The sequence below is a fragment of the Helianthus annuus genome, chromosome 11, assembly GCF_002127325.2.
Source record: "Helianthus annuus cultivar XRQ/B chromosome 11, HanXRQr2.0-SUNRISE, whole genome shotgun sequence".
NCBI classification, from domain to species: Eukaryota; Viridiplantae; Streptophyta; class Magnoliopsida; order Asterales; family Asteraceae; genus Helianthus; species Helianthus annuus.
Window position 1 is genome coordinate 180,157,267 of NC_035443.2, and position 11,985 is coordinate 180,169,251.

The following is an 11,985-nucleotide window of genomic DNA, read 5'->3' on the forward strand; positions in this document are numbered from 1 at the left end:
AAAGAAACGTTGTAACCATCGACCCATCCAATCCATGCGTGGTATGATGAGTATGCGGTGTTGGTTCAGTTCTGTTTGTGCATGAAGGAAAACAGATAAATCATACCTGTCACAGCAGATAGTGCAGAGGAGAATCCTGTGAGAGAGTTCGACATGCCTGTCATCTTGATTTGGTTCCTCCTTAGGGTGCTGACTGATGATGGTGCTAAGAAAACCGAAAAGGGATATCGGCTTTGGAGAGGAGGCCGAAACTAATGATGTTATGATCTAAATGGGGTGTGAATTGTGAAACTGAGTAACACTTAAACCTCCACATAACTCTCCTTATATAAGCACCCAGGAGGAAACCTAATTAGTTACTAAGGGTAATATGGTCCATCAACAATTACCAACTAATTAAATAATAGGTTCTAATATATTTTGATCTCTATAATGTAAATGATTAAGATGGCTATAGATTAAATATTAAACATAATATATTTAATCTTACATGCGGTATCAAATAGACCAAAGCCATGCCATTATGTGTATATCATATATTCATCTATGATTCGTAACATATATGTCTGCTATAACTCAAACATAATAACTTGGTACCACCATCATACAATCAATGACGAAGCTTGAGATTTCCGACGGAGGGTAAAAAACGTATATATCCAAAAATTTCTTTATGGCTAGGTTCGTTTTAAATTCTTATGTATTGGGCCAATAAGTTTTTTAGGTTTTAAATTTGAAAATATACATAGTATTTCTAAGATTGATATAATGTGTTTGTTTAAAGAGATTACACTACAAATGAATGATGATAAAGTTAACAAGCTAAATACAACGTCAATAAATAGTAACCCTAATATTCAGACTAGAGATAGAATAACGCTAACAAACAAAGTTAAAAATAAACGATAAATGGAATAATAATAATAATAATAATAATAATAATAATAATAATAATAATAATAATAATAATAATAATAATAATAATAATTATACAAGATAATTATAACGTTATTTATAGGGTACATGTAGAAAACCAAACCAAACTTTTAAGACAGTATCACAAAATTAAAGACAAGTAGATTTTATGCATTACAAAATACTAGTGGCCGAAGTGTATGTGCATGTGTATTCGTTCCTATTTCCCTTCTCGAGCCTCGGCATAGAGAAGAATGTCTCGTAGATTGTCTGGTTGTAGTGGTCTTGCATTATTTTCTGCATACTACAACATAAACGCCAATTAACATTTATTTTGTTCATCTTACCGGAAAGAAAACAATAAGAACTTGGTGTTCACTTGATTTCAAACAATATATACTTACATCCTTTACAGCCTCTCGAAGTAATTTAAGTTGACGTATTGAAACTGTTCTTATCTGTATGAACGTAAATCATTAGCCTATATAAAAAAAGATTTTCACATAAACAATTACAAAATTATTAATTGTTACCCTTCTGCTAATCGTCCAAACAACTTTTTCGGTGCAAGGAGGGGTTGTGAGTGAACCGATATATCGGTAATACAACCTACTACTTATTTGAATCTCACTAGGATTTATAATCCCACTGCGTCCGTGAATGCCTTTTTCATCTATCATAGACGATAAGTTTACAGCTAACTGTAAATAAAAAAATAAAAAAATGTAATGAAAGCATGAATCATGTGCGAATCGTTGCTATCAGTTTTGTAGTTCACAAATATGATATATGGGTGTGGATCATGAGAGAACCACATCTACTTTTTTTCAACTTTTTCATTGCGCAGTTACTATTGTAAAAAACTAAGAATATATACGAGGTACATATATGTAGCTTGCCAATATACATATATAATTTTTCATTTGCGAAAAGATTAGTAGCATTTAAAAAAAATTTGCTTGGTTGATAGTGGTTCTCAATAAACTCTATGATTATCTCATGATCCCTTCTCTATTATATATATACACACATGTATCAAAATTTATTGTTTTTATTTGGAGTATATATGCATGGACGTAAACGAGTCGAGTTGAGCCCGTACTCATCTAAGTTCAAGCTCAACTTCTTTAAGTCATGATAATTATAACTTTTCTATATAACCTAATATATACGCTTTAATTATTATTTTTCATAGTTTTATATAATAGTTATTATTATGTAAAAATTATAAAAAGATCGTTTAGACTCACACTCACAAGCCTACTCGAGCTTGATTAGAAATGCTTGGGCTCGTTAATTAAACAAACCAATTTTAGGCACGAGTTCATGCTCGACTCAATTCAACCTTTTAGCAAGTCAATCTCAAGTAGCTCATCACAAACGTTTTCCCTCCATATGAATAGAACTAGGGATTAAAGTATAAAAACTAAAGAGAATTGAATAAGTTACCAAGGAAAGAAAATTGCTTGGTCCGCCAATATTATACAGAACAGCAATGATAGCTGTTTTGTTGTCTATGCTTTGGTGAACCATATGTAGTTCCATGCCAAACCTGTTGATATATTCATGAGTTAATTTGCTCAAAACCTAAAACCATATTTTTTGGGAAATAATTTAATATTGGGCCCATGTTTTTTTATATATAAAACTGACAATAAACTATGCTAGATACCGAAGTTATCAGGTCTTGGTACCATGATGTTAGGAAAAAAGTGTCCCTAAGGGGTCAAGTCCGTGATGAACAAAAAGTGTAGATTTAAATGTACTTTTAAAGTGTGTATTAGTTATCCATTCTAAAAGAAAATATACTAAGAAGGCAAAGTAAACCTTTTGCCATTGATGGTGTGCTCAGAAGGCGAGTGCCAGTGTGCTTGTTTCAAAGCATACTCGGTGTCATTGATGATAATTGATCCCGCATCTCCAATCCATTTAACCTGCAACATCCAATCCATTGTAAAACTCAAAGATGGAAACATGTAAATATAACAACAAAAAATGATGCAAGGCTTATTTATATATGGATTAATCACGAAATAGTAGTTACCATGATGTCATGACCTCTATTAAGCAAGGTAGCATTACACGGTTTATAGTTTCGGTATAGATTCTTTGGGTGGAGCACCAGCTCCACCCTACTACTCGACATATCAATGGGAGACTGCATCGTCCCATTGTTGCACAACGACCATTCATTCCTAATCGCACCCCATCTATCGGGTCCCAGCGTGCTATCTCTCAAATAATCAAATTCTCTTTGATCCTCTACATTTACACATACATTATACATATATACACACAAAAATCATTTTAGTTAGAAAAAGAAAATACAGTGTAGAGCATATATATAATCAATTTCTGAGCATTACCAACTTCTTCAGCTTGAGTTGAAAATGGATGAGAGAAAAAAAGCATAAACAAAAGAAAACCAAGTGCCAATATGGAGTTTAATTTCATATTCTTCATATTTAACAACTAAGAGAGATGATCACTATTATTGTGTGGTGTGTTGTATGGCTATACATAAGGACTATATATATACATGCATATATATTACACATAGATAGCACGTGGTTTGTGGGAAATTACTTAGGAAGCTTCATGTGTGGTTCTTAGAAATTAATCCGACGCATCATCTGATGTTTATTGTTTTAATTAAAGAATAAAACGTGTCCTATGTGTCTGCCACAATTTTGGAAGCCAAAAGCTTCATGCTGTGGTTGTTAGAAATGGCAACCCTGAACAGTAGTTCGTCTAGTGGCACCGATGCGTTTGTAGAAACCGTTCGCGTAATTAAATAAAATAAAACAAATTTTATTAATAAGATTACAATACAGAAATAAGAAAGCAGAAACAAGTACTATTACAACTAAAAAAAAATCCAAAATACAAGAAAGGTGAAGAAGCAGAGTTGGACTGAGGCACGTGTTCAACACGCTTCCCTTAAAACAAATTCCGAGTCTCCCAAGAGTACTCGTTTTGTTTCCCAGGGTACAACAGCCGGAGCAGTGGCGCGCACGTGTAAAGTGCAAAGGTGGCGCAATCAATGCGCCTCATCGCCCACGCCATGCCACGCGCGCGCGCGCGTGTGCGAGTGCGAGTTAGGGTGCTCCGCACCCTTCGCGAGGACACTAGTGTGTGCTTCCATGAAACAATAAGGATGGAGAGTTCCACCTTAAATACCCATTTAAGTTCCATCTCTCCTCCTATGTGGGACAAGGTGCTACTTTCCCTTTAGTTTCAACATTGAATGTTCCAAACACCCAACTTTGAGCATTAATATCTCATTCATCTTAGCTCGGTTTTGGACGTGGTTTAGTTCGTTGCGAAGCTCTTCCAACATAGAACACAAACCCACACATAAATACATAAAACCCGCTCATTTTATCATATTTATTTTTAGTCCAAAATAGGAAAAAAATCATTTTCCTATATTTGTGAAAAATGCTATTTTCACTTATTTTCCAACAATCCCCCACATGAAAAATGCTATTTTCATCAAATTTCCAACAATCCCCCACATGTATGGAAATGGATCTTTTCCTTACACTTTTCAACGATAAACTTCGACAGTTGAGTATTGCAAGATAGGTAGGTTGAAGCCTTTGAACCTTCTTTTGTGAAGCGCACTTAGCTTACTAGCGATATGTAGACGCGATGTCCTTGAACATACCCCCATTTGTGTAAACGACAATACACTTCACACAATACTCTCCCTGGTTTGGCCAACTCCTCATTGCCGTGTCCTATTATAGTCCTGGAACACTAGCCTGGTTCTGCGAGAGCTCTAGGATTTGCGCACCCCACAAATCCATTTGAAGCGACCCCACTTCTCTCTAACATCGGCGATTCCCATGAATCATTAAAAGCATCATGGTTATTTGATTTCCCGAAATCATTAACCTTAATATGCTTAACCTCAGTTCATGTCACTGATTGGAATGGACTAGGAAGTATATATAACTCCCTTTTTATTTAGTTTGGGTACTCCCCCACAGTGACGCCGTTTTGGTAATATGATTAAGTTGTCCTACTGAACTTAGATCTTGGGATCTCCAGTCAACTAAGTTAGGTTTCCCTCATATTCCCATTTACCACGGGCTTTAGTCCCATTCCTCTTGACGACATTTCTACTAACTCTCTGCTTAAGCCTTTTGTAAACGGGTCCGCAATGTTATCCGCTGATCTCACATAATCAATTGTGATAACACCCGTTGAGAGTAGTTGTCGTATCGTGTTATGTCTACGTCGCATATGCCTTGATCTGCCATTGTACATCAAGCTTTGAGCTCTACCAATCGCTGATTGGCTATCACAATGTACACATATGGCTGGCAAAGGCTTTGGCCATCTTGGAATATCTTCCACGAATTGACGTAGCCATTCCGCCTCCTCGCCTGACTTATCCAAGGCGATAAATTCAGATTCCATTGTGGATCTCGCTATGACCGTTTGCTTAGAAGACTTCCAAGCAATAGCAGCTCCTCCAAGTGTAAACACGTAACCACTTGTTGATTTGGAATCTTTATTATCCGATATCCAGTTTGCATCAGTGTATCCTTCGATCACTGCTGGTTGTCGGGTATAATGCAGTCCATAGTCTCTTGTGTATCGTATGTATCTAAGCACCCTCGTGATAGCCTTCCAATGATCCGCGCACGGATTGCTGGTGTATCTACTTAGCCTACTCACCGCGTAAGCCAAGTCGGGTCTAGTACATGTCATTAGATACATTAGACTGCCAATAATTCTTGAATACTCTAATTGAGCAACTCCATCTCCTTTATTCTTCTTGAGATGTTGGGAGGTATCAAATGGAGTTCGAGCTACACTCGTATCTCCCGAGTTGAATTTTTCAAGAATTTTATCCACATAGTGAGATTGACTTAACACAAGACCGTGTTGGGTTCTTATGATCTTTACTCCAAGAATCACATCCGCTAAACCCATGTCTTTCATGTCAAATCTCGCTTTCAACATGCTTTTAGTAGCTTTGATAATTTTATCATTACTCCCAATGATAAGCATATCATCTACATAGAGGCATAAGATCACATAACCTTCATTTGTGTCTTTGAAATAAACACATTTGTCGCACTCATTTATTTTGAAACCATTGTCAATCATGACATGATCAAACTTTTGGTGCCATTGTTTTGGTGCTTGCTTCAAGCCATACAAAGACTTGACGAGTTTACATACTTTACCCTCTTGACCTGGGGCGGAGAAACCTTCAGGTTGCTCCATGTAAATCTCTTCTTCTAAATCGCCATTTAGAAATGCGGTTTTAACATCCATTTGGTGAACTTCCAAATTTCTTAAAGCCGCTATAGCAAGAACCAATCTAATCGAGGTTATGCGCGTCACAGGCGAGGAGGTATCAAAGTAATCTAGACCTTCCTTTTGTCTAAATCCTTTAATCACCAACCTAGCCTTGTACTTATCAATACTTCCATCAGTTTTCATCTTCCTTTTGAATATCCAACGATATCCAAGTGGTTTGTAACCAAGTGGAAGATCTACTAACTCCCAAGTATGATTTTGCAATATAGAATCTATTTCATTTCTTATTGCTTCTTTCCATTGAGGTCCTTCTGAAGAGGAAACCGCTTCGCGATATGTATTGGGCTCGCCCTCAACCATATAGCTAACGAAGTCTGGACCGAAGGATTTTTCAACCCTTGGCCTTTTACTTCGCCTACGATCGCTTTCTTCAACCTCAGGTTGTTCATGTGTCCTATTATGAACCACCTCATCAACTGGTGTAGATGAACTTTCACCTACTTCAAAATTAGGTGTTGATGACGTTGCATGTGTTTGTCTTCTCAAAGGAAACACATTTTCAAAGTAAGACACAACGTTAGAATTCACCTCCATAATAGTGTTTACGTGTACATCAGGATTCTTGGACTCATGTACAAGAAAGCGATGTGCACTACTTTGATGTGCATACCCAATAAATATGCAATCAACAGTTTTGGGTCCTATCCTAAGAGCCTTAGGAGGTGGTACAATCACCTTTGCTAGGCACCCCCACACTTTCAAGTATTTGTATGAAGGTTTCTTCCTTTTCCATAACTCATATGGAGTTTCGTCTCTCTTTTTGAGTGGTATCCTGTTCAAAAGATAATTAGCCGAGAGAATGGCTTCCCCCCACAGTTCCTGGCTCACCCCAGAACTTATCAACATGGCGTTCATCATTTCTTTCAATGTGCGGTTCTTTCGTTCCTCCACGCCATTTGATTGTGGAGAGTATGGAGGTGTACACTCATGTACAATGCCACTTTTTGCGCATAACTCGGCAAAAGGTGCAACATATTCGCCTCCTCGATCGCTTCGCAAAGCTTTTATCTTCTTTTGAAGTTGATTCTCAACTTCATTTTTATACAAGATAAATTTACTTATTGCTTCATCTTTACTTTTTAGTAAATATACATAGCAATATTTAGTACTATCGTCAATAAACGTGATGAAGTACTTATTTCCACCTCTTGTGGGTACCGCTTTTAAATCACAAATATCAGTGTGAATTAAATCAAGGGGTTCGGTTATTCGTTCAACGGATTTCGATGATGTTCTTGTAAGTTTGGATTCAACGCATGTTTCACATTTATAGTGTGAATCAATATGGAATGTTGGTATACAATTTAAATTGATTAAACGGCGTATTGAATTAAAATTAACGTGACCTAATCTACCATGCCATTTATTCGATTCAGAAAACTCAAGCATATAAGTAGAAGTAGTAGCAATTTTATTCATGTTCTTGACAGCCATTACATTCAATTTGAACATTCCATTTTGGGCATAGCCCTTGCCTACATACGTTCCTCGTTTAGTTAGTACAAATTGATCGCTCTCAAAAACTAAACGAAAACCAAACTTGTTAAGCAACCATCCCGAGACTAGATTCTTGCGCAAGTCTGGGGCATACAACACGTTGCTTAGAGTGAGCTCCTTCCCGAAGTCCACTTCAAGATCACCGTTCCTTCACCCATGATGTCAGCGGTGGCTGCATTTCCCATATACAGCTTCTCTTCTCCAGAAAGCGCCTTGAAGGTGGTAAAGAGGCTTTTGTCTGCGCAAACGTGACGGGTCGCGCCCGTATCAACCCACCATCCTTTTGGAGTGTTGGTCACAGTATTGACCTCATCCATCATTGCGCTTTTGTCGGAAATCATTGCCACCAAAGGCATTCCGTCTTCGTCCACCATGTGCGCACGTTCACGCTTTTGTTTCTTGCATTGGTTAGCCCGATGCCCCGGCTCGTCACAGTTGTAACAAGTCCCTTGGAACGTTTGAGGTTTCTTTTTCACAACCCCTTTCTTCGGTCCAAGGTTGCTAGCCTTTGCTTTCCCTTTCCCTTTTTCCTTTTTCCCCTTGCCCTTAGCGCCCTTAGAGGATTGCCCATGCTCAACCAGATTTGCGCTAGCACTAGTCTGCGCAACGCTGCCTTTTAGGGCAATTCTATTGTCCTCTTCAATCCGAAGACGAACAATAAGATCCTCTATAGTCATCTCCTTTCGTTTGTGTTTAAGATAATTCTTAAAATCAACCCAACTAGGAGGTAACTTTTCAATCATCGCTGCCACTTGGAATGTCTCGCTAAGTGTCATGCCTTCCGCTGAGATGTCATGAAGTATAATTTGGAATTCTTGGACTTGATTCATAACTGTTTTAGAATCAACCATTTTGAAATCCAAAAAACGAGCTACCACAAATTTCTTTGTGCCAGCATCCTCCGTTTTGTACTTCTTGTCCAAGGCATCCCAAAGCTCTTTGGAAGTCTTGACATTGTAGTACACGTTATACAATGCATCCGAAAGCCCGTTTAACACATAGTCTCGAAAAATGAAATCCGAGTGCTTCCAAGCCTCTACCGCGCTCAGATCCTGAGCGCTGGTCTCCCCTTCCACAGGTTGGGGAGCGGATTCAGTTAAGAACCTCGCAAGGTTCATGGTGGTCAGGTAGAAGAACATCTTCTGCTGCCACCGCTTGAAGTGTAGACCCGAGAACTTCTCGGGTCATTCAGCGTGATTAGCCACTGTGGACGCTCCCACAGTGGTGGCGTTGAAAGGGGTTCCCGTCACAACATTTGTGGTGTTGTTAACGTTGACATTTTCGTTCGACATGCTGAAAAAATGAAAATTTTAAAAGTTTAGTCAAAATATTCTGATTTACGCAAAAACCAGAAGTAAACAATTAAATTTTAATTTTTAACCACAAATTTACTGTTTAGGCTTCTAAGTCCAACTTTGAAGACCCAAACAGAAAATTTTTATTAGTTATAACTTACTGATTGGCTTCTAAGTCCAACTTTGAAGACCAAATCAGAAAGTTTTAGCAAATTTAGGACAAGTTCGAATGTAACCACAAAAGTTTTCACCCAAAGTCGCTCCTTTAAAGATGAAAACTAAAAAAAATCTGTTTTTAAAACACAAACTGAGTGAAAACAAAACTGGTTTGAATCACAAACAGAATGGTTTTGATTACACGAAGGGTTTTTAAAAATTTGTTTTAAGATTATAGGAACCGTTCGCGTAATTAAATAAAATAAAACAAATTTTATTAATAAGATTACAATACAGAAATAAGAAAGCAGAAACAAGTACTATTACAACTAAAAAAAATCCAAAATACAAGAAAGGTGAAGAAGCAGAGTTGGACTGAGGCACGTGTTCAACACGCTTCCCTTAAAACAAATTCCGAGTCTCCCAAGAGTACTCGTTTTGTTTCCCAGGGTACAACAGCCGGAGCAGTGGTACTGCCGGAGTAGACCTACAACCCGAAGGTTACCTTGAAGCTTGTAAGAAGAAGATGATCAGAAGAGTGTAGAAAATTGTTTGCATATAGCTGTTGTTGCTGGTCTCCTTCTGAAGTGGGTATGGAGCTGTATTTATACAGCTCCTAGGTTGAAACAGTCAAAATGAATTAAATGAGAGGTTTAAATTGCATTAAACGTCTTCAATGCAATTTAATACGTCATTTAATTCTCAGTCAAAGCCTATTAACTCGTCAGTTACGAAGTTGGACTGAAACTGCCCTGTCATTCAATGCTGGAAGCTTCTGCGCGCGCGCGCGCCCAGGTCCGCACGCCCATGCGCGGTGCGGCCTCTTGGCTCAAGTCCGTCCATGCGCGCGTGCGCCACGTCACCTGTGAGCCTATACGTGCGCGCCACACAGTCGCGCCGTATTGGCTCACTCTGGTGCGTCGCGCACGACACAGCAGGACCCATGCACCATGCGCCCAACCGCGCGCCTCGTGTACCCGCGCGCGCATGCACATGACTGCCACGTCATGCGCCGCATCACCTACCACTTGGTCCTTGCAACCCTTGTGCTTCACCACGCACGCGCGGTCAAAAATACAAAGGCGGCTCTCAAGCGGCTCGCGGCGATGCGAGCGTGCGAAGTGCGCCATCAAAGCGCCACATTGCGCCTCATCGCGCGCGCGCGCGAGCGAGCGAGCGAGCGAGTGCGAGTGCGAGTGCGAGTTAGGGTGCTCCGCACCCTTCGCGAGGACACTAGTGTGTGCTTCCATGAAACAATAAGGATGGAGAGTTCCACCTTAAATACCCATTTAAGTTCCATCTCTCCTCCTATGTGGGACAAGGTGCTACTTTCCCTTTAGTTTCAACATTGAATGTTCCAAACACCCAACTTTGAGCATTGATATCTCATTCATCTTAGCTCGGTTTTGGACGTGGTTTAGTTCGTTGCGAAGCTCTTCCAACATAGAACACAAACCCACACATAAATACATAAAACCCGCTCATTTTATTATATTTATTTCTAGTCCAAAATAGGAAAAAAATCATTTTCCTATATTTGTGAAAAATGCTATTTTCACTTATTTTCCAACAGCGTTTACAATCATGTCCTTCCGTATGAGGTTGAGGCTTGTAAGATCATGAGTGGCTAGGTGTCTTTCTCCAAGTGAACGGTTTGTAGGGTTTAACACTTTCTCACTTTTATTCACATTTGGATTTGTTTTTAACATTCACAACGTTTTATAAACAATTTGATGTGTTGGTTTCTTTGAACTATTTTCATTCATTTTGAGTTCTTGCTTTACAACCGGTTGATGACAATACCTTGTAACTCGCTGGATGACCTAGAGTAGTTGAGTCACACTAATAGATAGGGTAATTGAATTGTAAAAGATCTGATAACAAAGATCTATTTTTAATTACCACTTAAATTAACCGACTTTTCGGCACCATGTCTATGTGGTGGCCAATCAACTGAGTAAACCGAGTTTGGTGTAAACCTAGAACCTGAAGTTTGGAGAAGGTGACCTTTTCTAAACCTTTTGTAACTTCCCGGGGTGAACGATTGTTAGGTTTTTATATAAATACGTTGTTTTTTATGATTGTTACAACTGATATATCTTGATCACTCGTGGTTGGATTTGATAAGCGTTATTTATATTAGAACTGTTTGTCTTTTATCAAATGTATTTGCGGTTTCTTGCATCGTTAGCGGGTTGGTAATTAGGTGGGAACTTGGTATATATTAACGGATCATTAGGTCGTACGGTGATTATTGAAAACTGTCCCTAATCATTATTCAAATTCATAAATTCTGAGGCCATGTCTATGTGTGTTTTAAATCATTGAAACGGAGTTTTGTGTGAAACTTGCAATTGGGATTCTGGGTGGAGTTACTTCTTCTTAATATAATAACTCTTTTCTTAGTTAATTAATTATATAATCTAGCTAAACACTAACCACATATTTCCAGTGGAGACGACCCTACTTACCCGTACTAATATTGGTATTTAAGTCTTAAAAATAAATACTTTTGATTAGCCCACGACAGCTACATCAGGCCCCCCGTTCGGAAATCTCAAGTTTTGTCACTGTTTTCACGAAAGTGGTAATGTATGGTGGAGGTTTGGAGATCAAAGCTCGAAACCACTTGATTTACTCCGGAAAATGTGATTTACTTCTGTCATATTAGTCGTGGAACCGTTTGAAGGGAGACGCCCGTCGGTGGCATACACCATTTTTTGGTATAATGTCATCAGGGGCGGATTTATGTTCAAACACCGGGTTCCCAGGAACCCATTCG

At 38.7% G+C, this 11,985-nt stretch overlaps 1 protein-coding gene across 1 annotated transcript; it reads right to left on the reverse strand.

Moving 5' to 3' along the window:
- Window positions 1-948: 948 nt before the first annotated feature.
- LOC110891315 (alpha carbonic anhydrase 7) lies at window positions 949-3,524 on the reverse strand. The gene is made up of 7 exons (XM_022139004.2): window positions 3,282-3,524; window positions 2,960-3,177; window positions 2,743-2,849; window positions 2,365-2,467; window positions 1,449-1,616; window positions 1,320-1,373; window positions 949-1,219 (listed from the first exon to the last, which is right to left on the reverse strand). Exons 1-7 carry the CDS (start codon window positions 3,376-3,378, stop codon window positions 1,136-1,138), a joined length of 831 nt encoding a protein of 276 aa, XP_021994696.1. The 5' UTR covers window positions 3,379-3,524; the 3' UTR covers window positions 949-1,135.
- Window positions 3,525-11,985: the final 8,461 nt, after the last annotated feature.